This window comes from Onychomys torridus, chromosome 5 (assembly GCF_903995425.1).
Source record: "Onychomys torridus chromosome 5, mOncTor1.1, whole genome shotgun sequence".
Lineage (NCBI taxonomy): Eukaryota > Metazoa > Chordata > Mammalia > Rodentia > Cricetidae > Onychomys > Onychomys torridus.
In genome coordinates, this window is record NC_050447.1 from 20,253,683 (window position 1) to 20,281,563 (window position 27,881).

General features: G+C 49.0%; 1 protein-coding gene across 1 annotated transcript; it reads left to right on the top strand.

The window, feature by feature from the left end:
• Positions 1 to 1,070: 1,070 nt before the first annotated feature.
• On the top strand, positions 1,071 to 26,900 carry Mmp2 (matrix metallopeptidase 2). Its single transcript, XM_036187944.1, has 13 exons — positions 1,071 to 1,566; positions 4,371 to 4,597; positions 5,321 to 5,469; positions 6,392 to 6,520; positions 7,175 to 7,348; positions 10,059 to 10,232; positions 11,054 to 11,227; positions 13,603 to 13,758; positions 14,721 to 14,862; positions 18,203 to 18,339; positions 19,756 to 19,915; positions 23,901 to 24,010; positions 26,054 to 26,900. Exons 1-13 carry the CDS (start codon positions 1,414 to 1,416, stop codon positions 26,155 to 26,157), a joined length of 1,989 nt encoding a protein of 662 aa, XP_036043837.1. The 5' UTR covers positions 1,071 to 1,413; the 3' UTR covers positions 26,158 to 26,900.
• Positions 26,901 to 27,881: the final 981 nt, after the last annotated feature.

The window sequence follows — 27,881 nt, forward strand, 5'->3', positions numbered from 1 at the left end:
CCTGAACTTGTCAGAAGCCCACCCAGACACAAGTCATAGAGCTTTCCCAATCCCTGGAATAAGGGTCACACTCTTCACCACAATCTTAAACAGCATGATGCCGGCTATCTCAGCCTCATGACCTTGCTTCTTTAATCAGTCCCAGCTCACCCTAATCCCATCTTCTTCTTTCCAGCCTTGTCCTTGCCGGCCCCTTGGGTAGGATAACCTCCACCTTTAAGACAGAGGGTACTTCCTTCTCTGATACAGCTAGCTGGAAATGTCTGTCCTGCTCCCATCCTGTGCCCCCAGATTTAGCCCAGGAACAGCTCAGAGAGCACTTCTTCCAAGAAACTTTCCTGGAATGTCCATATTAGTTGGGTGGGGGGCAGTGGGTAAGGTCAGACCCAATTGTCTTCCCTAAGAGAGGACATTTCTCAGGGTGAAGTGCTGTGTTCTTCGCTGCATGTGTCCCATTGAGGACTACCAGTGAGACCAAGCAAATGCTTACTTACTTTGGAAAGGAGGGAGGGAAAGAGGGATGGAGAGAGGAAGAGAAGGATGGAGAGAGGAAGAGAAGGAGGGAGGGAAAGAGGGAGGGAGGAAAGGCAGGAAGGCAGGCTAGATTCTACTAGCTTCTATTTGACTCTTTCTACCTCTTCTCAATTTCCTCTCTTGTGTTTCCATGGCTGATTATTCAAAACTTTTGCTTTGCACCATCAGTAAAGGTCAGAGTGCTCTTGCTTCTAACCATCACTTTTCCGACCCCTGTCCAGGCATCCCTCCAAAGACAAGGCCGCCATCCAATATCTAAATATCAAGAGCCTCTACAGCACCAGTTGTTTAGCCCAAGGATCTTTAGCTGTGCTTCAGGATGGGAGCCCGAAGGTGTAGAGATGGAGTGGGGGAGGAGCTCAGCTAGGGAGCAAGGAGGACAGAGGTGGCTGGAGGCTGAAAGGGGTGGGGAATGTAAAAAGAAGTGGGAAGAAGCTGGGAACGGGGGATGGGGGTGGGGAAGAGAGGGGCGGGTCAGACTGAGCCACCCCTCTCGCCCGCCTCACTCCCCACACTCCCCTACCCTCCCAACTTGGCCCGGGGCTGCCAGCACACTTCCAGCCCAGCCGGCCACATCTGGCGTCAGCCCGCCCTTGTTTCCGCTGCATCCAGACTTCCCCCGGCCTGGCTGGAGGCTGTGTGTGCATCCAAGGCTTTAACTATACAAAGGGATTGCCAGGACCAGCAAGCACCCTCAGTAGCGGGGCGGGGCGGGGCGGGTTGGGACGCGGAACCCGGTTATGAGCCCCCGAGCCCAACGAAGCCGAGGCCATTGAGCAAGGGGATCTCAGAACGTCGTGCGGAGCAGGCGCCAGTCCGGCGGACCCCAACACACAGCCAGCGACTTCAGGGTGACACGTTGAGCCCGGGAGCGCAACGATGGAGGCACGAGTGGCTTGGGGAGTGCTCGCCCGCCCTCTGCGGGTCCTCTGCGTCCTGGGCTGCCTGCTGAGCCGCGCCGTCGCTGCGCCGTCGCCCATCATCAAGTTTCCCGGCGATGTGGCCCCCAAAACAGACAAAGAGTTGGCAGTGGTAAGTTGCTATGCTGGCCTCACCCAACCAAGTTTAGACTAACTTTGGAGCGGAGGACTTAGGCCACCCACCCTCTGACTCCCTACCGGCACACAGCGTCAGGAGGAGCTTTGGTAAACATCTTCGAGGGTCTCCTTAGCTAGCTTTTGTAGACGATGAGGAGGGGTCTTTGGTAAGAGAAGGCTGTTGATAAGTAACTTGGGGAAGTTCAAGGTACATCCCAGGGACCAGGAAGGAGCAAAGGAGGGAGATGATTGCCTTGGGAAACATCTGGAAAGGGTTGTTTTTCTGAATAACAGAGACTTTGTCTGCGTACCTAGGGGATTTGGTTCGAGGTGGGCTTTATAAATGTCTTTTGGATGCGTCAGGAGTCCCTGGCAAGTATCTTGGCAGGCCTTTAGGACAATCAGTTTAAGGGGGAAATCTCTTGAAAATGGGGAGTGTACTTTGGCATATAATTTGTATAAGCCTTTGCGCATAGAAGGATAAGCCAAGGCAAGGCTTGGCTAATTTCTGGGAGTCTTTGGCACATATCTAGAGACAGCCCTTTGGTGAGACTGGAGGGGGCCATTTGGCAAGTAATAGAGACTGGAGGGAAGCAGAAAAGTGCATTTTAATGCCTTGGTTTAAGGCAAAAGTTGACCAGGAGGGTCCAAGCTGAGTTCCTTTGAACTTTCCCCTGGGGTCAGAAGATACAAGGAAACAACCTTCTAGGCTGGCGAGCAGGCGGGAGGAGCAGGCACAGAGGACCAGGGCGCGTGGGGCGGGGGCGGACTGAGCCGGGCTGGGGTCGGCCAGCGGCCAGCACGACCTCCTTCTTGGCCAGTCTCCAGAGCTGCTGAGGCTCAGATGTTGTTGTGCTGTGCGAGCTGAGCGTGCGCCTGGCTTTAGAGCTCCCTGGCAGCAGCATTGCATAGAGCAGACTGGGAGACAGCAGCAAGACAATACTCACGGCAAGGAGTAGGCACTTGGAGCCATCCGTGGGCCATGAATTGGCTTAGAAGTCAGGTCTCAGAACACCTATCTGCACCTTTATTGCCTTAATTTAACCGTTCTAGAAATCCTCTAGCCAGCCTCCTCCCCAGTCTTCCCAGAACTAGGAATCACATGCCCTTGGATAAGTTTGGGTGTCCCTGCTGAATGAGACACCATCTCTCTTTCCACATCCCTCCCTTCACAGCCCTCCATCCTCTCTGGGTAGATGGGTTGGGTGATCTTAAATATTTAGAGGGCTACTTTCTTCAAGGGTCTAAAGCATCAGTGATGTGTCTGTTGGCTGATATTAAGAGTAGAACTTGGTAGCAGTTAGCAAGGTCTCCACGCCTTGGGGTGGGGGTGGGGGGCTCTGGTTAAGCATGGTAGTGCACACCTGTGAAGCCAGTTCTGGGGAGACTGGGACAGGAGGGTCCTAGGTTCAACTTTAGCGTGGGTTTTAAAATGAAAAGGTCTTAAAATAACCAAACAAGAAAGAAAAAAAGAAAAAGAGAGAGAGAGAGAGAAAGAGAAAGAAAGAAAGAGGAGGATTTTGAACAAGAAAAGAAAAGAGAGGATTTTGAACAAGAAAGAAAAAAGAATGAAAAGAAAAGAAGAGTGGACTTTGAAATTACACTACCCCTGCAAACCCTCTCAACGAGTGTGAGTGAATTAACCTACTGGTCTGGTGATCTCTGTGACTGATGGAACTTCTGGGGTGGCCATATCTTTGAAGTCCAGAGGGTCAGAATGGCACCTGTCTTTGTGATAAATGGGCAGGTTTTCTTAGATGCTGAGAAGAGTATTTGGCACCTGGGAAGCACTCAGTAAACATCAGACATTAATACTGTTGTATTACCATTATCCACTATCACACCTTCTTTTTACCCTTTGGTGTACTGCCTCCAAGGAGGTGAGAACCAGTCAGGATCACTTCTGGCTCCGTTCACCATTCCAGCCAGCCATGTATTTAATTTCATATTTCTTTGTGATCCACCCACATTCTTGTACTGGGTTTTGAATCTTACAGACTACAAGTGTCTGTCTTGATCATCAGTTTACCCTAGCAGTAGCACAACGATTAACAAGTGGGGTAGGCATTTGATGAACAGCTGGCTGGTAGTTTGGGGCAGACCCTCTGAAGAATAAGACTGTTCTCTTTTTAGAAATCACAGATGTAAGATTTGAACGCAGGTCTGCTACCAGACCCCTTGCACACAATTCCTGAATTTCTTTATAAGAAAAACGAAAAAGTAAAAAAGGACGAAGACAGTGTATTCCTGCATCTGTTGGGAGGTTCAATCAGATAGATGTTTGAGTATCAGGATTCAAGCGTGGGCTTTGGAGCATGACTGTTTTGTGTCAAATCCAGATCTGCCATCTGTGAATGGTTCCATCCTTTTGGTTGTTTGAGACAGAGTTTCTCTGTGTAGCTTTGTGCCTTTTCTGGAACTCACACTGTAGCTCAGGTTGGCCTTGAACTCACAGAGATCCGTCTGCCTCTGCCTCCTGAGTGCTGGGATTAAAGGCGTGCGTCACCACCGCCCAGCGAGTAGTTTCATCTTAAGCAAATCTCTTAAGCTGTTTTGTATATAATGAGTGGTACATAAGTTAACATCTACTAAATTGAGGGAAATAAAGAAGGTAGCTCTGCCCTTTCCATATGCACCACTCAGTTGGGTGGTGACAGAAATCATTTAGGAGCCCAAGACTCCACTCAGTGTCCTTGATTCCAACCTGTCCCAAGTAGGGGATATTTAGAGAGTCATTGGGGCTGTGTGTTTTGTCATCCCAATGTGGCTCCTGACTTTGAGACTACCTGTCTCTTTCAGCAATACCTGAATACTTTCTACGGCTGCCCCAAGGACAGTTGCAACCTCTTTGTGCTGAAGGACACCCTCAAGAAGATGCAGAAGTTCTTTGGGCTGCCCCAGACAGGTGACCTTGACCAGAACACCATCGAGACCATGCGGAAGCCACGCTGTGGCAACCCAGATGTGGCCAACTACAACTTCTTCCCCCGAAAACCCAAGTGGGACAAGAACCAGATCACATACAGGTGCTAAGGAGGGGTTGGGGATACAGGGCCACTGGCCCTGGGACTTGCCTTTCCAATTCAGGGGGCCCATGAAATGTCATGACTGAGAGCTGAGCATTCAGGGACATACAGAGCTCTTGGTGAGTGGTACCAGCAGACCTAGATTTGAGTCTCATACTCACTAACCATGGGGCACTGGTCTTATTCTCCTGTACTCTGAGTTGGTATCCTTGCTTATGAAACAAGGCTACTTTCCATAGGGATGATTGGGGAACCAAATTAGATTGCATGTAAATCAAGGGTTTCTTCAATGTATGTTACAGAGCAAGAGTCTACTAAGTGTTGGTGATTGTTGTTATCATTTGGGTCATTGGAATAGGTGGAGGAAGCTTGATGAGCAGCTGATAATTGTGTTTCTAATTATATAGTGTTGTTATGATTGGTTGCTAATTGGGCTAAGAGCTCTACTCTGTGTGCCTGTGTTTATCAAGGGTGAGATCTCTGCCCTTTTTCTGATATTGTATTGCTTATGTCCCTGGTGCCCTTGTCCCAGACAGAATTGAGAGATGAGAAGGTCTGGGATTCTGGAAACATCAGGGCACTATAGGAGGGTGTTCTCAGTGGGCTTTGCTCGACACGTCTGCACAAGAACACCTACACACACACTCATACACACACACTGTGCACATAGACATTTGCACAACTGCATATATGCACATTCATATGCATTTCTACCCTCTCTAGGATTCTTGGTTACACACCTGACCTGGACCCTGAGACAGTGGATGATGCCTTTGCTCGGGCCTTACAAGTATGGAGTGATGTGACTCCACTACGCTTTTCTCGAATCCTTGATGGGGAAGCTGACATCATGATCAACTTTGGCCGCTGGGGTACGCAGAAGGGGGCTGGAGAGTGGGGCAACATAGAGACATTAGGGCCATGTAGACATTTGAGACGTGTGGGGATCTCGAGGGCAGCTTACCAGGAGGTGTGTAGACATTGGATGTGGATGAGATGGAAGTAGCAGAATGTGGTTCAGACACTGGAGAGCCATGGCTGTAAGAGCAGAGGATGCACTGCAGTGTACCCTTCATGCAGTGAAAACCTACTGCACTCTCTGAATCATTTAGACAGCCCCTAAAGGGCTACCTGGATTTAAAGCAACATGAAAGACCTTTTTAAATTAAAATTCAGTTGTCACAATAGCAACATGGGAGGAAGTGGAATAGAATCTGGGCTCAAAGCACCATATAAGCTCTTGGCATGAACTGGCTGCAGCATAAATATGAAGGCTGGTGGTATAGATACCGGGTGGTAACGCAAGGAAGGAAGGCAGAGGGCAAGGGAAGAACAGTGTATACAAGGGAGTAAGTAAGGTGAGCATGCTGTCACAGTGGGCCTGAGGGTGAGCTCTGTGGCTATGCCATGAGAGTAGACATGGTGAGGAAGGCATGGTGATGGGAGGGCATGGGTGTCAGGAGAGTATGTAGTTAGAATGCTGTATTGACACTGTGGGCATGTGGGTGGGTACAGTGCTGTTGATATCGATGAAGATAGCAAAGGTCAGTGGTGCTGGTGAGAGGGCCATGTGGACTTGAGGGTAGTATGGGCCACCAGATGGTAGCAGCCAAGCCAGGGCTTTTCATTAACTCCCTGCAGTGCTCATCCTAGATAACCCCAATGGGAAAACGGAAGAGGACAGGGGCTTGGAGGACTGAGGAGTTCCAAACACAGATTAGGGTGTGGCTGGACTTAAGGACCAAGTTGTGGGAGTGGGGGACACTAACAGCTAAGAACCGATGTGGGTTTCAGAGCATGGAGATGGATACCCATTTGATGGCAAGGATGGACTCCTGGCACATGCCTTCGCTCCGGGTACTGGTGTTGGGGGAGATTCCCACTTTGATGATGATGAGCTGTGGACCCTGGGGGAAGGGCAAGGTAAGACATCCTCCTCTGGCATGCTTCCCTGTCCCCTTGAGCACAAATCTTAAATGGTCTTATTAATAAAAACAAACCCGGAGCCCGGTATAGGGGTGAACACTGAAAGATCAGAGAAGCAGAACAAGCCACAGCTAACCTCATCTTGCCAATTCCTTAGTTGATCCTGTTTCCTCAAACTGGAGGCCTCTGAGTCCTCAACCTAATGGATCTCAGCTGAGCTGCTGCTAAAAGCTAAAAGCTTAAAAAGGCTCTAGTTCCTGGTCCTCATGCCTTTCTGCTTCCTGCCATCACTTCCTGGGATTAAAGGCCTGTGTAACCATGCCTGGCTGTTTCCAGTGTGGCTTTGAACTCACAGAAATCCAGACGGAGCTCTGCCTCTGGAATTCTAGGATTAAAGGCGTGTGCTACCACTGCCTAAACGTATGTTTATTATAGTGGCTGTTCTGTCTCTGACCCCCAGATAAGTTTATTGGGGTGCACAATATATCAACCACATCCCCTAGCATCCAAAGCCAACTTTAAGCCCTCCATCTGCTCTGATGAGATCAGGGTGATGAGAGGGGAAAGGAAATCAGCCTCCGGGGTGAGCCCATAGCCTAGTGTCGGATGGAGGCCCTGGAGAGATGGGTCCATGCTCTGTGTGCCCTGCAGTGGTCCGGGTGAAATATGGGAATGCTGACGGCGAGTACTGCAAGTTCCCCTTCCTGTTTAATGGCCGGGAATACAACAGCTGCACGGATACCGGCCGCACCGATGGCTTCCTCTGGTGCTCCACCACCTATGACTTCGAGAAGGATGGCAAGTACGGCTTCTGTCCCCACGAAGGTGAGCTTCTACCCTGGTCTCCACCCTCATCCTACCCAGGCCCGCCCCCAGCCTCCATGGGTTCCTGCTATACCTTCTCCCTCCACATTCCACAGACCAGCCTTCATCCCCTCACCCAAGCGTCCACTGTCCTGAGTTCAGCTCTCATTGTGTCCCCCCTCTACTGTTACAGCCATGTGTTGCTTAAGAATGTGGACACACATTCTAAGAAATGTATAGTTGTGCAAATTCATCATCACTGTGTGAGCACAGTATCCTTACATAAGCTGAGAAGGGTACAAAGTTACCATATGGGACCACTGCCTCCTGGAGCCACCACCATGTATATGGACTGTTGTAACTTAAATGCCATTTTTGAGGCATATGACCATATGTATTTCATATTTATTTAAGTCACTTCAGTTTTTACAAGTCTCACCGTTTGTAGTATTGTTTGTGAAATCATGGATTTAGGACATTATTTTTTTCTAACACACATGAGAATGACCTTAGATTGTTTCTGGGACCACTTTACACTCCAAACAAGACCCAGGGCTCAAGGACAGGAGGACAGGAGAAGAAAGTTGAGGCACAGAGATGGATCGAGAGCTTAGCAGTGGGAGGGGAACAGGGCTGAGTCCAAGCTGGTACTTGATTGAAGTAGGGCTCCAACCTGAGACTATTAGCCATCCCTCCCACACTGGTCCCACTGTACCAGCGAAAGTCAGTGGTCACAGCTATGACATCTGATTCTGCCTTCTGTCCCTGCGGCATGACAGAGGCATCTGGCTTCATTCAGTGTGTGTGTGTGTGTGTGTGTGTGTGTGTGTGTGTGTGTGTATGAGTGTGTGCTCGAGTGCTCATTCAAGCTCAAAACATTGTTTTCCCCATCTGCCATCACTGGAGGTAAAAGTGTAAAAAGGGGAAGGGTATTGATATGCACACTCAATCAACTTTGAAAGCATCCTGCATAGGCTTTCTACTCATAAATCTTCTAAAAATTATGCATGACTTCATACTTGGCCAGGGCATCTCACTTGATGGTTGCAGAGATCAGAAGCCCAGAAAATGGGAGAAAATATGGACATACTGCTGAGTATTAGCTTATTCCCCAGCCCTTAAAGACTTTCTGGGGTCATAGTCTAAGGACAGTCTGTTTGGGCCGAGGAGAGACTATAATTGTATATAATTGTATATGTTTGTGACTCTCCCTATCCCTGTTGTGACACAACACTAACACCAGTCATCTAGACAGAAGGGAAGAAACAAAGTTCTAGTTGTCTTCCTGTTTACATTTCTTCCTTTCCTTCTTTCTTTGTCTGGAAGATCCAACCCCTGGCCTCACACATGCTAGCCATGCTCTCCTCCACCCCTGAGCTCTACCCCCCACCCCCAGCCTGTTTTTGCTTTTATCACTGAAGCTGAAGCTGAACTTTGTGCTAAGACCCAGGCTATTCGCTATTAGTAAATCAGAGATTTTAAAATAAAAGTCTGTGTCTGGCATTTCCCAGTAGGACACAAAGACAGAAAGTCCTGAGTCAGCCCTTCTGTAAGAACAGGCTTCATGGAGAGATATGGAAACACCTCCAACTTCACGGGCTTGGAAAGGCTCCCTCTGAGTTGGACACTGGCCATTTCTTTGGTCCTTAGCCAGGTGTGAGTCCACACAGTGCACACGTGTTTGGGTCTGGGGCTGCAATTCTGGTTACTCAGCCCCTCCTGGAGGCTGACATTGTCTGCTCCCTGACCTTCTCTTTGGGAGGAGGGTGGATCCCAGAGGAGATGGGCTTCTGGGTGGCAGAAACACAGCTGGTGGGATCAGAGTTATCACTTAGCTCTTCCCCACCCTGAATCAGCAGGGTCTCTGGATTCAGTTTGGCCTCTTCTCTAGGTTCCACTCTTGCTGCTTCATCAGGAAAAGGTTTCTTGTTTGGGGATGAGCAGAGCAATGAAGATAGAGACCCACCCCCAGTCCTGCATTGGGAGGCCAGGGGTTGGGCTCCATTCAGCTCGTGGTAGTTAACAGGCCTGGTGAGGTCACCTCTGGCACTGCTGTGCACAGATGGTCCTTGTTACTCGCTTGTGGTTTTGCTAGTTGGCAATTCTAGAGACACACCATTTTGTAACTCTAGAGTGGATGGAGGGATGGGAGTCTTGGGAGAGCCCAAGACAAACAGGCCGACCTTGATCCTATCTCTCCCTAGTCTCCAGTCATGGCCGTATCCTGGAGTCGTCAGAGTGGGAGGCTTAGATACCAGCTGCCCCTGCTTCCTCCTCCTCCCCTCCTACAGGGGCCACAGCAGCAGGAGAAATGTCCAGAAAGGTCTGAAGCTTTCCCAGAGAAGCAGATCTTTGCTCACGAGTAGAAACTGGCTTTTTAGATTCATTTTTATCACTTTAAATTAGGTGTAGGTGTGTGTGTCTTTATGTGAGTACGTACACATGAGTGCGAGTACCCTCTGAGGTTAGAAGCATTAAATTCTCCGGAGCTGGAGTCACAGATGGTTGTGACCTGCCTGACATGGTGCTGGAACCAAACTTGGGACCTCTGGAAGAGCAGCTGTGGCTCTTAACTATAGAGCCATCCTCCAGCCCCTACAGGTTGTTTGTAACCAATATTTTAACACAGAAACAATTTGACGTGTATGAAGCAGGAAGTGGGTGACTGGTCAGCTCTGCCCAGGCAGATCTCTCACTCAGTGGCATCTTTCCCATCTCTTCTCCTCCCCAGCCTTGTTCACCATGGGTGGCAATGCAGATGGACAGCCTTGCAAGTTCCCATTCCGCTTCCAAGGCACTTCCTACAACAGCTGTACCACCGAGGGCCGCACAGACGGTTACCGCTGGTGTGGCACCACCGAGGACTATGACCGAGATAAGAAGTATGGATTCTGCCCAGAGACCGGTGGGTATCACTGCCTCTCTTTGCCATTCAGAGTCAAGCATTTTGCTGTTTAATACCCACTTGTCCATCCTTTCCTGAGACTAGCTGCCGGGGCCACGAGGGCACGGAAGTCAACTGGTGCGGTTGTGCTTTGACTTCTGGCTAGCTGGCCTGCACCTGTCTTTCAGCTCTGACACTGTATGCCTCTCCCTCCCTCTGACCTTGAACCTTCTCTTGGCCACGTCTCCTCTCAGTCTGTTATTCATCCTTTCTCAATTCTCTCTTTCTCCAACATATGTTTACTGAACCTGCTTCTTGAAGCTAACTCAGGGATTGGTCTCTAAAGACTGAGCCTAAAGGCTCATCTTCTAAGGCAGTTGAGACCTTCTAGAGTGTTGAGACCATCAGCTTGCTCAGTTCTCTGTGTGTCTGCCTTCTCTGCTCCTATCTACAGCGGTCCAGTTCTGGACTCTGAACCATGGCTACCTGGGTTTTTAAACCTTGGCTCTGATACTTAATTTCTAGCATGCTCTGCTCAGCAAGTTTCCTAAGCTCTTCAAATCTGGGTTTTTCCCATATATGACATGGAGATGTTACTGCAGGGTCTCTAATGTGCCAGGGTTATTGGTGGGGGTGAATAGGGTGAACGCTCCTCCAGCTTCTAAAATGAGACCCTATGTCTAGGCACTGATCCGGGGTGGGAATCAGCCCTACAATTTCTGTTCTTGTCTTCCACTCCAGCCACCCCTCCAGGGAGTCTATGTTAATGTCAGCTTGTCATTGTTTCCTGGTAGTGGCTCAGATCCTCTGCTGGCCCTTGACCTGTGTCCCTTACCCCACAGCTATGTCCACTGTGGGTGGAAATTCGGAAGGTGCCCCATGTGTCTTCCCCTTCACCTTCCTGGGCAACAAATATGAGAGCTGCACCAGCGCCGGTCGCAGTGACGGGAAGATATGGTGTGCGACCACCACTAACTATGATGATGACCGGAAGTGGGGCTTCTGTCCTGACCAAGGTATGAGGCCCTGGCCTTTGGTAGACACTGGACACACCTCCACACCTGGAATATTCTGAGGCTCAGACTACTTTCAGCACAGATGTTGTCCCTAGACAAGTATCTTAGGGTTTTTATTGCTGTGAAGAAACACCATGCCCACAGCAATTCTTATAAAGAAAACATTTAAGTGGGGTGGCTCGCGTACAGTTTCAGAGGTTCAGTCCATTAGGATCATGAAGGGGAGCACAACAGTGTGCAGGTACTGGAGCTGAGAGTGCTACATCTTGCAGGCAACAGGAAGTTGACTGACAGTCACACTGAGGGGTGCTTGAGCAAAAGAGACCTTAAAGCCCGCCCACAGTGACACACTTCCTCCGATGAGACCATACTTCCTAATAGTGCCTTTTTCTTTGGGGGGCATTTTCTTTCAAGCCACCACAACAAGATACCCCATTGTGGCTTCAGACCTACCCATCTGAGCAGAGACTCTGCTTAGCCCCAGTGAAGACAGGTTCCCTGCTTAGGTCCAGCCAATTCAAGTGGACACTCAACACAGTTTCCAAAATGAGACCCTATTAGGTCACTGATGCTGGGTGGGTATCAGCCCTGCTATTTCTGTTCTTGTTTTCCACTTCAGCCACCTTTCCGGGCAGGACTGTCACTAGCAGGAGGCGGTCAATGACCTTACTGTTGTCAGGACTATGAGCAGGGTGCTTTGGGCCTAGCTTTCGGGGCCCAGAGGCCTAGGGCTTCAGTTTTCAGGTAGCTCAAAACCTTCAGGGAAGGGAATGGGTCCAGGACCTGCCAAAATCAAGTGAGCCTCTCTTCTAGTTTGATTTCTGTTATTGTGAATGAACTCTTGGGGAGGAAATGCTAACAAATAGGCTTACACTCCCAGGTTACCATCTTTGTATCCAGGGAAGTCAGGACAAGAACGTAGGATAGGAACCTGCAGGCAGGAACCATGGAGCAACACCGCCTGCCAGCCTCACATCTGGCACACAGGCTCATGCTTACTTAGTTTTCTTATTAAGCCCAGGATACCTGCCCAGGGAATGGAGCTGCCCATAGTTGGCTGTGTTCTCTTGTATCAATTAATAATAAGACAGCTCATCACAGACATGCCCGGAGACCAACCTGATGATGGCAACTACTCAATTGAGAGGTTTTGTTGTTGTTTTGGCTTTTGGAGTCAGGGTATCTCTGTGTAGCTTTGGGCCTTTCCTGAAACTCACTCTGTAGCCCAGGCAGGCCTCGAACTCACAGAGATCCTCCTGCTTCTGCCTCCCAAGTGCTGGGATTAAAGGCATGCGCCACCACCGCCCGGCTTCAATGGAGAGTTTTTAACTGTGAGTCGAGGCTATGTTACATGGGCAGTTAGTGCTAACTGGGACATTCTTTCCTTCCATTCTATTGTTCTTTTTTTCCCATAACGAGATGGACCTTGGTGAATGCCACAGCTGGCCAGACGAGTTCTTCTTGGCCCCCAAATGCTATGCTAGATGTGCCGACATCGCTGCTCTGTGCAGCTTCTGCTGAAGGTGGGATGGAGACCCACGTGAAGAGTTTGTATCCCCTCAGGCTGCATGTGCAAAGCATAGCATACCGGTGGCTTAAATAATATGCACTGATTCTTTCTTGGTTTGAGACAGGATTTCACTATGTGGCCCATGTTAATCTCAAGCTCACAATCCTCCTATTTCAGCTTATCAAGTATTGGACTTAGGACATATAACACTACTTTGTCTTCCATTCTAATGATACCTGCAAGTCATATGTTCTAGATAACTGGGAACAGGATTTGGGTGTACTTTTTGTGGTAGTGGGGCCCGTGGGATAATTCAGTCCCAACAGGGTGTGGTACATGATTGTACCCTACTCTCCATGGCCAAGCCTGAGCAACACATATAGGCATGGATATGTTTTGTTTCAGTTTCCCTATGGGGCTGGAGATATTGTCATACATTAGGCAAATGCTATATCATCAAGTCGCATTCCCAGGGGAGTGGCTTTTACTCCCTTCCTAGGGCAGAAATGGTGAAGCCCTCACATCAGACTATCCCTGACTATCTCTGAGATCCTGAGGCAGCAGGCTTTACCTCAGCTCTCACAGAGAGCCAGGAAGCATGATTTTTAATAGACGAAACTTGAAGCAGATGCTCCTGTCTCTCCCCCTCATCCCACACACACAGTTATCATTGGGAAAGGGCAATCAAATGTTGGCTGACCTCAAAAGCAACAGAATTCTCAGGACAAGGTAAAAACCAATACATGCCATTTGCAGAACTTTTAAGCCCACTGTGGAGATTTCCTCCCAAAGTTTCCTTCCTATGAGGCAAGTCTGGATGCCTGTCATATCTCTCTTTCAAATTCTACCTCTGCTTGGCACTTAGGATATAGCCTGTTCCTCGTGGCAGCCCATGAGTTTGGCCATGCAATGGGGCTGGAGCATTCCCAGGACCCTGGAGCTCTGATGGCTCCTATCTACACCTACACCAAGAACTTCCGATTATCTCATGATGACATCAAGGGGATCCAGGAGCTCTACGGTAAGCCTCAGCTTGAGTGCCTCTGGGAGTGGAGGTGTCTACAGCCATCCTACAGCCTGGGTGGGAAGCCACAGAAGTGGAAAATGCCAGATCTCATTTAGCCAAAATGGCTAGGGATATGGGCAACGGGCATGAATGGTGCCTGGTCCTCAGGCTCCGGAGTAATGCTTCACAGCGCTGCCCAAACAGCCCCATCCTTTCTAAACTCATGCCCCTCTTGGCTCCCCATTTCTAGAACCCTCCATCTGTTAGTGTGTAAACTGAGGCTGGACTAGGTTTGAGAGGCTAGGTAGGGTTCAGGATCCTGAAGAGTGAGCTGACTGCAGGGCAGGATTTTCTCTGGCACAGAATGGGAATGATGACATGGGAATGAACATTGCCAGTTTTCATAAGATGTTGATGTTTTCATTTGTGATAGAAGCATAACTATTGGTTCCCGCAACCAAGGATTGTCTACTGTTTGTGCTTTCAGCAAGGCTAGAGGTTAAAAAGCCAGTCCGTTGCCTAAAGAAGAAATCAAATATGTAATAGTCCTAGTGGTTCCTGGACCAGGCAAAATAGTGAAAGTAGTTCCTGGATGGAGAAGCCTAGGGACACGGAACTTGGGAAAGAACCGGAGATCCAGACACTGAGGTGTGCCATTGCAGACCTGCCCTTCCTCAGGCTAGCTGGAAAAGATGGAGCAGTTCACCTCTCTGGACTCAGTTTCTCAAATGTGGCTGCTCATCATGAGGAAGAAAAAAGTGAAGGGGCCCCAGACTTCCCTGTTCTTTAAAGTAAGAGACCGCACAAGACTCAGGCTTCTCTTAGTTCCCTCAGTAAGTACAGGCGACACTGAGGCAGATGTCTTTTCCTTCCAGCCTTTATGGGTTAAGTAAGCAGTATCAGGGCTCAGCCTGGCGATTAGAAGTCTTGTTGCTAGGGAGAGTCTAAGTTCAGGTGTCTCCCCATTCATTCCCCAGGGCCCTCTCCTGATGCCGACAATGACACTGGTACTGGCCCCACCCCTACCCTGGGACCTGTCACTCCTGAGATCTGCAAACAGGACATTGTTTTTGATGGCATTGCCCAGATTCGTGGGGAGATCTTCTTCTTCAAGGACCGGTGAGTGAGGCTGCTTTTGTCTTTCTGGATCTCTGCCCCTTCCTGTGGTTCTTGTGTTCCCACTGTTTGTTGAGGACCCCTAAGTTCTCACAGAATGACCTGTAGTAAGCAGTTTTTGCTGTGTGTCTCACAACCTCCAAATCTTGGTGGTCTACCAGTTGTCCAGGCTTTTGCAGCAGTAGGGCATCAGGTACATTTTACATGTCACTCATTCTCCTATAGTTAGCAGATGCTTGTGGCAGATGACAGGGTGTAGGATGTCAAATCAAACCATACACACACTGAATGATTTGATGCATGTCACATCTGAGAATCTTCTACTGATGAAATCAAAGAACAGGGCTAAGTTGGGCATCCCAGTTCACCCCAGCCCAGCCATAAAAGATGGAGTGAGTTGTCGTATAGTAAGGCACATTCAGACATGATTCTAAAGTAAGATGGAGAGAAGAATGTAGGGGAATTAGCCAATCTTCCATTGGTCTTCTCCTTGAATGCTATTGATCTCAAGTAGCCAAATTGCTGTCTATATAGATAGCAAGTGACCATAGGTAGAGAGAGATTATTTCCTTCATTCTTCAAGTCTATGGTTATGACAATGGCTGAGAGTCACCCTAATGCCCTAGATCCCTGGCTAATGCCAAGAACTGTTTAGGACTTCATTAAAAAGTCCATCCATCCATCCATCCACCTATCTGTCCATCACCTATTTGTCTGTTCATTTCTACCTTCATCTATTCATCTATCACCTGTCTGTCTATCTGTCTATCTATCTGCCAAGCATCTTCTCCTGTCCATTTAGTCTCCATTATCCTTCCATACATTATCCAATTATCCACTCATCCATTCATAGAGTATAATAGTTAGGAAAATGAATGGTGGATGTAGAATACTACTCTAGCTACGTACAAGTTGTATGGTTACTAATAGGTTAATCATTTTCTTTGTACCTCTGTTTGCCCATCTCTAAGATGGGGCTAATATTTTACCCTATCAAATAGAGCAGAACTTAGGATCAGATGAGTTTAGCGCTCAGAATAATGCCAGCACAGAGTGTGTTTGTTTAGTCCTATTAGCTGTCGTCTTCACAAATGGTAATTTAGCAGCTGTTGTGCCCGTTGCCTGATGATGGCCAAGGAAAGGAAGACAGTGTGCTGGGCATAGGCGTCTGTTTAATGTCACGTCACTGTCTCAAGAGAAATGCACAGGCCTCCTACACTGGAACCACCTAGAATGGGCCTATTGAAAAAATATGGGTTTCTGCCTTCTCTCCTGAGTCCTTCGACTGTACTCTGGGGGCAGGCCTTACGTATCTGCATTTTACCAGATTTCCCCAGTGATTCCGAGGCTCTTGGATAGTGGATGGAGACAGCAGTAGCGGTTAGGAACCAGGTAGCAGAGACAGATAGCAGTTCCTGACTTAAACAGTGTGGGACAGAGAGCCTGGGGAGGCTGAAAGCTATTCCAGGAGTGTCCTCTGTCCCACGAAGGGCTTCTCTTCAGACATGGGGGCAGCTGTGGGACACACGTGCTCGCCCTTCAGAGTCTTCCACTGGCCGGTAGGCGATAACAGAAGGGTAGAGAGAGAAGTGAGACTGAGAATGCAGTAAGTCAGTGTTACAGTCAGGTCTTAGTGCCCAAACCACTATTAGCGACTGTAGATAACCACTGATGTCCTGCTGTACCTTGTAGGGAGGGAGAAGAGGTAAATGGGGTCTCTGGTCTCCAGCAAGGTCCCTAGCTTGGAACACTTGCCACTGTGGAAACTGGGCCATGTATAGAGCTGTGAGAAGTAGGAATTTCAGAAATGGCTCTGAGCCCACGCCCAGGCCAGGGCTGGTTCTGACTCTGTATCACACTTTCTCTCAAAAGGACCTAAATGTGTGTTCAATGAGTTCACTGAGTTGATTCACTGTAAATAATTAAACAGTAAACATATACAAATATTGGTGCCAGACTCTGGGAGGGCAGGCAGTACTGCGGGATCCTTGAATGGATTTTGGAGTTGGATGTGGACTTAAACCCAGGTAATACTGTAATCAATCTGAGTGTTGTTTGGCAAGTTAGGATCGTAACTCTGCCTTGTACGTGCTGCTTCAAGTAACAGAGGTACCACCCTCTCCTGCCCCAGATTAAAAAGTGGAAGAAAAATTGGTCTTTCATGGTATAGTGTCCAGGGGTAAGGCTGCTATTAAGGGCAGAGGAGGGTCGGCCACTTGTCCTTGTCCACTGACACCTTTGTGTGGCCCGTGTGCCAAGATGGCGTGCCAAGATGACTGCCAGTGGCAGTTAGGACCACAGGCGTCCCACATCCAGCCAAAGTGTGGGGTGAGGTGGGAGGGAGAGAGATGTCTAGGGGTGAGATACTGGTCTATCTGCCCAATCTTGTCATGCTGATATAAGACACATGGCAAGGAATGGGAAGGTAACCAACTTTGGCAAACAGAATCATCTGGAAGGCTTGTTCAAACAGAGTCTCAATCACAAGCCAGAGAAGTCTGCCCTACAGATCTCAGGTCAGGTCCAGAAATTCGCATTTCTAACACATGCCCAGCTGCTGCTCGGCCCACTGCTCTGAGGATGACAGTCTGAGAGCCAGTGGCTTACCCATGACCAACCTGCCACTAAGGCCACATGCCGCTGAGGATAGCTTTTGTTCTGGTAACGAGATGCCAAGTCATATTACAATGTCAAAAGGTTAAAGACACTGGGGACTAATTCCTAAGATGAGGATGAGGTCACGGGCAGCAGGGGCTCCTGGTGCTGAATAATGGTTCTAAGTGTAGAGCTGAGAGGAAGGATGGTGGAGAAAGATGGCAGCTGCTGGGCAGATCACCAAGCACACATGAGGTTATGAGGATTACATTTTACACAGCTCATTCATAAAAGTGCTTGGTGCTCAGTATGTCCTCAGTAAAGGTAGCTCTTAATCTGCTAAGGCAGACAGATTCATTCCATTTAAATCCAGAAAATGCTTTGCAGTGCCATCAGACCTGGCCTCGGCTGGCTTCAAGTCAAACAGGACAGATAGTTAACAGCTGCTCCAGGCACTCAGGGTTGGTGTTAGCTGCTCCAGGCACTCAGGGCTGGTGTTTTGGAGAGGCACTGAGTAAGGAAACACAGTAAACAGAGGCAGTCTGGGGAAGCTTCCTGGAGGAGGTGGGGGCAAGAATGAAGGGTGATGTCTGGGAGAGCAGGGTCCCCCTATTCCCCAATGTCCCTCTCCAACCTTCTTTAGATCTTGCCCACCTTCCACTACCCATGTTTCTGAGTGGGTTTGGTGGTTAGAGCTTCAGAGTGAGGGAAGAAGGTGTGACTTCTTGTGCCCCATTCCTGCCCCCAGGTTTATTTGGCGAACAGTGACACCACGTGACAAGCCCACAGGGCCCTTGCTGGTGGCCACATTCTGGCCTGAGCTCCCAGAGAAGATCGATGCTGTGTATGAGGCCCCACAGGAAGAGAAAGCTGTGTTCTTCGCAGGTATGTGGGAGGGGCTTTCTGGCCCTCAGTTCCTGTTGAACTGGATCCTCTCCTCCATCTAACCACAGTTCCCAGGCACCTGTAGGTGCCCCATCTTTTTCAAGGATCCCTCTCACATTATTTCCCAAAGCACAGTGTCTTTGTCAGGTTTCTATGGCTGTGATAAAACACTGTGTTCAAAAGTAACTTGAGTAGGAAAGGGTTTATTTCAGCTTACAGTTGTAGTGTAGCATGAAGGTAAGTCAGGGCAGGAACTAGAGGCAGGAACCTTGAAACAGGGCTGGCCAGCTGCCCAACATGGATACTGGGAATCTAACTGTAGTCTTCAGGAAGAGCAGGAGGCACTCTTAACCACCAAACCATCTCTGCAGCCCCCAGCCCCTCATTTTTAACATAAAATGCTTTTAGCACACATCTATTTGCACAGAGGTAGTTAGTTACAGTAGGGTGGCATCTAAAAACAGGATAGAAACAAACTGTTCTTTCTATACATGATATTTAGACTCCAACAAGCACCGTTTTGTTTGTTTTAACTAGGCTTGTTACTTTTACCTTTGTTTTGAGACAGGGTTTTATGACAGAGCTCAGGCTGGTCTTTGCATTTGCTATGCAGCTTAGGCTGACCTTGACGGCTCAGCTAAGATTTGGACACTTACTGTCCCATGTATAGCCAGCTTCCATCTCTGCCTTTGGTGACGATGGGTCCTGACCAGGCTAGTTTGGGCTCCCAGGACACTTTATACATGTTAGAAAGAGAGTATTCTTGTGGCAGATGTGACACTTTCATGGACTGTTTATCATCCTTTGATTGCCCCCTTTCATAACCAACTTAAAAAACTGTGTGTATGAGGGCTGGAGAGATGGCTCAGTGGTTAAGAGCACTGGTTGCTCTTCCAGAGGACCCAGGTTCAACTCCTAGCACCCACATGGCAGCTCACAACTATCTGTAACTCCAGTTCCAGGGGGATCTGAAACCCTCATACCAAGGCACATAAAATAAAATGAAATAAATTATTTAAAAAAAAAATACTGTGTGAATGAGCAGAGCATGTAGTTCAACTGATAGAGTGCTTGTCTAGCATGCAAAAACCCTGTGTTCAGTTCTCAGCACTGTATAAATGAGATGTGCAGTAGCCCACCTTCTTATAATCCCAGCACTCAGGAGGTAGAGGCAGGATGATCAGAAATTCAAAGCCAGCTTGGGTTATATGGGCTCTTATCTCAAAAGCAAAGTAAAACAAAACATAATTCTGTGGTGAGACCTGCTTCTAGGTATAGAGCTAGGAAATGAGCAGAAGGCCATTCCTTGTTGAGAAAGACCCAATAGGCTCTTCTACCAGAAAGATGATGGAGAGGACAGGATTGGCCTGAGGCATTTCCCCACAGCCACTAACCAACTTCTGCCCCTTCCTTCAGGGAATGAGTACTGGATCTATTCTGCCAGCACCCTTGAGCGTGGGTACCCCAAGCCACTCACCAGCCTGGGGTTGCCCCCTGATGTCCAGCGAGTTGATGCTGCTTTTAACTGGAGTAAGAACAAGAAGACGTATATCTTTGCAGGAGACAAGTTCTGGAGGTAAGGGAGCTCCAGGTAGACTGGCAGTATGGCTAGTTTCATGGGGCAGGGCACTCTGGCTTGATATACACAGTGTGGATAGACACCCTGTCCCTGGTCCTTAGCCTGCCAGGCAGCAGGCCCTCCAAGAGAAGACACTACAGAATACATCCTCTTCCTGGCACTGTTAGGGCTATTCTGGCCAGAATCCCCTTTCCTTTTTCTGTTGCCTCCAATTGGGCCTGCAGATATCTAGTCTAGACCCCCCCCCCCTGTGTTATGGCAACTCACAGCAGAGCTGATGATGTACATACCAATAATAGCTGCTATGTTGCTATTGTATGCCAGGTGTTTTTGTGAGGCCCAGGGACATACGAGTCACCATTCTTCCCACTTTCACATGCAGAAAACAGGGTTTCACAAGGTTAAATGCTGGACTTTGAGCTGGCATCCTGGCCCTGGAGGATGTCCTACTCTTCCTGATTCAGTGAAGACCCAGGGAGGGAAGGTATAGGCAAGGCAGCAGAAAGAAATGATTAAGATAGACAGAATCCATACTAGGCCCTGGGGAGCCACAGGCACCCTATCCCCTGTCTGCAGTAGGCACCCTGCCCAGTGTCTGCAGCGGGCACCCTCCCCCATGTCTGCAGCAGGCACCCTCCCCCCTGTCTGCAGCAGGCACCCTCCCCCCTGTCTGCAGCAGGCACCCTCCCCCCTGTCTGCAGCAGGCACCCTCCCCCCTGTCTGCAGCAGGCACCCTCCCCCCGTGTCTGCAGCAGGCACCCTCCCTCATGTCTGCAGCAGGCACCCTCCCCCATGTCTGCAGTAGGCACCCTCCCTCATGCCTGCAGGCCTGGCCAGTGGTGAAGTCTGGCAGGGGAGCAGTTTAGAAGCAGGTGGTTCTGCTCCGAGTTCTCTGGAGAGAAGGTTCTAGCTCTGAGAGGCAAAGGTCTGGATGAGGGGCCAGAGAAAGCAGTGTCCATGGGCATAGCCCAAACTCAGGAGTATGCTTATAATCCTTCAGAAACTTACCCATTAGGAAACTTAGGCCCAAAGAACCTAAAGGACTTGGTCAACCCACTTATAAGTAAGTGTGCTGGCCCAGAGCTGTGTTTAAAGCTGCTTCTCCTTTGTCCCCAGCGCCCCCTTCACTGTGTCCTCTGGGTCATTTGATCAGTGAGGAAAAGGGTGGGAGGGCAAAAGCTTTGCAGGTGTCTCCTTTCCCTTCCTGCTTCTGTGGCTGTCAGGGCAGCCAGGCCATACCCAGGAACCACTGATAGAACTCCCAGACTTTGTCTGCTGTGCTTGAACAAACATTCCTGCTTCCTTTGAGGCCTCAGCCTCCTCCTCCTTCTCTTCTCCTCATCCCACCGGAAACTACCCTGATTGAGAAGCCGCTTATGTCTCTCGGCTGCCTATGGCAGGGTGGAATTCTGGAGGCACTGCTGAGACTCTTAGCAACCTAAGCTGATTGGTATCTCAAGCCTCAAGAAAAAAAACAGTGTGTCAGGAAACGGCTGAGTGGACCTTTCGCCGTGGGCTCCTGAACCCTCCCCAGCACACCCACATACTTCGAATGGCATCTCAGGCTTTTGAATTCACTGACACACTAAATCTTTCAATCTGAGTGTGGTGGGCCAGAGAAGTGGAGAGTCACATACACGTGATTCAGGAATCTCAGAATTCTAAAACCTAAGTGAGTCCCTGTACTCTCACAGTCTTCCTACTACACACCCTATGTGTGTACACATGCAAGAACAGGCATGTCCCGTGTGAGCAGGCGTGTGCATGCATGCACAGACTCACAGGCCCTGAAATGCCTTACTGATTTCTTCTAACCCTTTTCCTTGAGAAGGCCTTCCTCCAACTCTAGATGTCAGAACAGATACCATCCTCCGCTGAGGAAGCCCCAAGAACCTTTGGTAAAGGGGCTGGACTGGCATGTGCTGACCCTAGGTTCTGGACTGGGCATACAAAGGAGACAGGTCCCTCGCAGGAAAGGTAGCACAAGAGCTTGAGACACTTTCTTGGGCTGTGGCTGCAGGAAAAAGAGAGTGTTCGGAGTGACCAGGGTGACAGCTGTCCCAGGATGCCAGGAAGTACTCAGCTGCTACCTTTTGGAGTTCCCACTGAGACCACAAATACATATCCAGTGTCCTTTATGTGCTGTGCACAGAACTTAAATACTTTTGCATCTAGTCTTGGCGACTCCTTCCAGACCTGTGCCTTGCTCTAGGTGGATGCTATGCCTATCTGGATTTTTCATTTGATGTGGATATTGTTATCAGCTCCATTTTCTGGACCAAGGATACTAAGGCCGAAGTGGGTCAAGGACGCGTTGAAAACCCGAGACTGAAGTGTCTTTTCTGACACTCTCTATATTGCACCTTCTACATCCGTAGATAGTTGTCAAGACAATGAGGCTAGAGAGAGGCGGTGACACCTCTCCTGACGTAGCACTGTAGTCTTCCTGTATGAAAAGAGTGCTCAGGAAGCAAATTGTTTCATTTCTCTGAGCCTTCCCCGTCCAATGAGGTTGATTCCTGCCTTCTGCTTGTGCTAGGGGAAGGGGAGTCCGTGGGGCCTGGGGTACATATCTCGGTACCATTGTAATTCCAGGGATTTACAGTGGGCTCTGGGGTGGTCAGATGGGGGCATGGACATTTTGGGCTAGGGGAATTGTTTTTGGTAACTTGGGCCATGAAGAAATAGCCTGACGTTATCTTTAGATGATGCTGTGGTTATGAAGGTGTTCCTGGCAGTTCTTGGGGTGATGAGTTGAAAGGGAAGCCCCTACAAAAGACAGTCTTAGGGCAATCTATAATTGGAATCCCTGGTGAGGGTGGTAGGGATGCCACCAGGGGCATAGGAGAGCCAGCCAGGATACTGTGCAGAGGAAAGAAAGCTTGCCCATCACCGGGATGAGATCCAAAAGGATCTGCTTAGACATTTTCTCCATGGAGGTGAGGTTTGATCTTGTTTACTGAGATATCCATGGGCACACTGTAGGAGCACATTAGCTTTTGTAGTGTTAAATCTGTAGAAGAAAACTAGTAGGTTGAGGGACAGAGGGAGGGGAAGCGAAGGCATAAAAAGGACAGCAATCAAACAGTTCTCCAAGAGACTTAAAACAATGGCCAGGGAGAAAGACTTTGTAATGCTCCAAGTGTTTACCTGGGTTAAAGGCAGCGCCCAGAAGAACATGTACCATGCCAGCTGCAGCTGGGACTGGGGTGGCATGCTGTCTGCCCAGTGACTCATGGCCTTGAGCTCACACCCACCACACTGCATTATAACCTCCCTCTCTGAGCCTCGGTTAACTCCCAGACGTGGCTTGTCATCTCTGCTTGACAGATAAAGAAGCGGCAGTTTGTTCAGACCACACAGTGAAAGAATTATGGGTCTGGTCCATTGGTCCTCGGACCACAGCAGGGAATCAAAGGTTGGGGGTGGGGTGGGCTGGAGAGATGGCTCTGCAGCAGTCAACAGCACTATATGCTCTTCCAGAATTCCTGGGTTCAATTCCCAGTATCCATATGGCTCATAACCACCTCCATATAACTCTAGTTTTAGGGGATCTCACTCCCTCTTCTGGCTTTTGAGGGCACCCCCTCACATGGCACACAGACATATATACAGGCAAAACACCTAAACACATAAAGAATAATAAGTCCCAAAAGAAAATTTTTTAAAAACTTGGCAAGGGAACTATCAGTTTCCAAACCATGCTGAATACCAGACATGGGAGAGATGCAAATATTTGCCTCTTGGTGGCAATGTCACTGTTGCATGTAGGAATTGTCTCAAGCCATGCAATCAGGAAGTGGTAAGTAGTGTGGCAATTCAGAGCCAGGTCTTCTCTGGGACCTTGCACAGCTGCCTGCTTCCCTTCTGATGGTCCAAGTCTTTTTCCCAGATCTACTCTCCAGGATTGGGGGTGAGAGTGGGCCATGGGGGTGGGCTTTCAGAGAGGCTATTTGCTTCTTCTCCCTGTCTCTTTCCCTAGATACAATGAGGTGAAGAAGAAAATGGATCCTGGCTTCCCTAAGCTCATCGCAGATTCCTGGAATGCCATCCCTGATAACCTGGATGCAGTCGTGGACCTGCAGGGCGGTGGTGAGCTACCCAGCCTCTGTTGGCATTCTAGGATTGCCTGCCCCCAGCCAGGAAGCAGCTTCTCCCTTGCACACATGCCTGTAGGGCAGCCATGCAGTCCTGGAAAACAAACCAGCCCCTTTAGCTCAGTGCTGGGAAGGCAGCCAGTTCCTGACCCTTGCTGCCCCAGCCAAGCTCCAGGCTGGAAGACCTAGAAAGGCCCCTCACAGCTGCAGGGCCTGGAGCCACAGTAGAGGAGGGCTGGGAGGCCTCCAGGGACCAGGAACATGGCCTGGTGCCCTGGATTCATTCCGGGGGTTGAGCCAGGCTGTATTGGGTTTCTCAGGAGGCCTTGTGACCACCTCCCGTCTGAAGCATGGCTTTACTTGAGACAAGGCAAACGTTGTCATGCTCTGTCACTCCCATGGCTGTGATCTCCCACTCGGCTGCTGCTTTGCAGTGTCAGCACTGGATAACATTTGGAATTTGAAAATCATATTCCCTGGGAGGCTTCTGTGAACTTCTGGGGTCCTGGAAATGAAGTCAGTTTGGTTTTTGAGAGGAATTTTTAATTCAGTTCCACAAAAAAAAAAAAAATTTTAATGTGGTGTGTGTGTGTGTTCTTACTGTTTGTGTGTGTGTGTGTGTGTGTGTGTGTGTGTGTGTGTGTGTGCTTTTGCCATCTGCAAAGCTCATAGGCCTGAGCTCCCATGGCTGAAAGTCTCACAAGCACAGAAGGAAAGCAGTGTATAAACAGGTGCTCCATTAAGAGTTACCTTCAACCAAACAGCTGTCAAGTCCATACTTGTGAGCTAGGGTTTTTAATGGAGTAAACAGGATCATGTGTGTTGGAAGGAATTCACAGATTCCAAAGCTTCTAGAGGCCAGGAGGGGAAACAGTAGAAAATAAGTTATTCTTCTGTGAGTGCATGCATGTATGTGTGAGTGAGAATGTGTGCGTGCACATGTGTGCATGAGTGTATGTGTGAGTATGCACATGTGTGTAAGTGTTTGTATGGGCGAGTGTATGTGTGCATGAGTGTGGGGAGTGCTGGAGTGTATGAATGCCCTGTGTGTGTGTGTGTGTGTGTGTGTGTGTGTGTGTGTGTGTGTGTTTTGTAAAGAATCAGAGGCAAGTGATTCATTGGCAGGGAAGGGTTGCTTCTCAGTCTCTGATGATTGCTGACCTGCAAGAGTAAGGTCTTGTGGATTTAGACAGTGTAGAGGTTTAAAGAGAGGCCAGACATCTGCATGTTCATATGACATTGCCAAATGTGTTTACATCTTGGCAACTCATTCAGAATTAAAGACAAAATGAAGCAAATATTTGTACGAACATACTAAACGGATAGGCCTGGGGGCCTCTTGCTTCCCATTCCCTGATGCATGTAAGTGTGTGGCTTGGTGCTTGTGCTCCGGAAGGTTCTGTTGTCACCAACAGCAAGTATTACCTAATGGAATCTCATAACAAGCTCAACGACAGTGGTTCTCAACCTACCTAACGCTGTGACCCTTTAATACAGTTCCTTGTGTTGTGCTGACCCCCAACCATAAAATTACTTTTGTTGCTACTTTATAACTACAATCTTGCTGGGTGGTGGTAGTGGTGCATGCCTTTAATCCCAGCACTTAGGAGGCAGAGGCAGGCGGATCTCTGTGAGTTCGAGGCCAGCCTGGACTACAGAGCAAATTCCAGGACAGGCTCCAAAGGTACACAGAGAAACATTCTCTTAGAAAAAAAAAAGACTAGAAAACAAATAACTACAATTTTGCTACTGTTCTGAATTGTAATGTAAATATCTGATATGCAAACTCACAGGGGTCGTGACCCACAGGTTGAGAATCTCTGCTCTGAGAAGTTTGTGTCTGATCCTTGGCTCTGAGGAGCAGAGCAGTCAACAACTATGAGACCTAATTTCCTAGCCATTCCCATTCTTCCAGCCCAGGGTCTTCCCTAGCTGAAAAGCTCTTTCCTGTGCCAAGCAGATGTGATGATTCCCAGGGACCTTCCAGGTGCCATGGCAGGTCAGAGTAGGTTCAATCTCTCTCCCTTGTCTCTCTCAGGTCACAGCTACTTCTTCAAAGGTGCATATTACCTGAAGCTGGAGAACCAAAGTCTGAAGAGTGTGAAATTTGGAAGCATCAAATCGGACTGGCTGGGCTGCTGAGCGGGCCTGTTCCCATGGGCCCTGCAATCATCACTGCACACCAGGCTCAGAGTACTGGGGAAGGATGTGGAGGGGCCTGGCTGCCCTGCCTTCAGCTCTGTAGTTACTCAGCCTTCTCCCTCACCTGGTGATTGAAGATTAATGAAAGTGGCCTCTTTCTGTGCCCAAAGAACGGTGCTGATTGTACCCCTCCCCTGCCTCCGCCCTAGGGGACACTGGATATTCTCAATGCAGTCTTCCTTTGGGCTGCCCTGGTGCTCCACACTTGAGGTTCTTCTCATCTATGATCTGCTGTGGCTCACAGCATCTTCAGAGTCAACAGAAACTATCTTAGGAGGGCATTGGTGGTGCAGCAGCCTGGCACAGGGCGGTGGGGTCCAGGTGTGTCCAGGTGGAAGTTGGAGACACCTGCTTACGCACTTCCAGCCATCCTCATGCCTGCACTACATTAGCAGTTAGGTTTGTGCATACTTCGTTCATTTCCTGAAACCTTTCCAGTTTTCCACTATGTTGTATTTCCTGACAGAAGGACGCAGGCTGTCTGACATCTCTGCATGGTGCATCTTGGCCCACATAGCAACAGCTTCCTTACTCGCTCTAGAACATCCTCAGTCACTCCCTCCACTGGATGGAGGAGAGCCAAGCCAATGGCTTCCTGCTTAGCCTTCTCGCTTCTTCCTTTAACAGTTCCCCATGGGAAATGGCAAAAAATTGTAAATAAAGACACCAATTGAGTGGCAGAATTGAATGGCAGTCAGTGTTTGCCTCTGTTTTAGCAGCTCACAGCCAGGAGGAGGAACTTATAAGCAAATCTCTGTTCAATTCAAAGCACAGATGATGTGTGCTGGAAAGGTCAAGGCTGCCAAACCCTGGAGTGAATAGGTTTGCATGCCTGATCCACATGTAGAGAGCCTGGACACTGCAGTGGTTTTTATCTTCATGAGGAAGGGCCGGGACACAGCACAGCAGCAGTTCTGTTGTTTGCTGTAGTTATGGGGGTCTGTGGGAGGTTTCTGTCTCCCCCCCCCCCCATAGCCATCCGAATGATAGTGCTGATAGCAAGGAACAGCAACCAACCACACAACCTCCTCTTTCATTTTTTTTTTTTTTTTAAGTTTATTTATTATGTGTACAGTGTTCTGCCTGCAGGCCAGAAGAGGGCACCAGATCTTATTACAGATAGTTATGAGATACCACGTGGCTGCTGGGAACTGAACTTGGGACCTCTGGAAGAGCAGCTTGTGCTCTTAACCTCTGAGCCATCTCTTTAGCCCACAACCTTCTCTTCTGTGAGCCTTTATGATCACCTTTACAGACCCCTGAGAAGACACAGTGGAAGGTGGTTTGTCTGGGGTCAGACAGCTGTTAGAAACAGCTCTTGTCTGTTGCTTTGGGCTTTTCCTGGTAGGACTAGAGAATGGACTGGAGATCTCAATGGGCCTGAAATCACCTTTTCTTCTGTGGCCAGTTCTGATTCTTGAAGGTCCTTGCAAGTGTCTGGCTAAGGATTTGCAGCCCTATTTGAAGAGTCTCTAGGCTGAGAAGTTTACAGAGTAGTAGAAGCACACTGTTATTAAGATTCTCTGTTACATATTCAGAGAGAATTCAGCTGTGCCCCCCACCCACCCTACACTCACCACGCCTGCTGTAGGGGTGAATGGTTCAGTATCTCCATTCTTCAGCTGTGGCCAGTCAGGGTTCTGCCCACTAGCAATTGGCCCAAG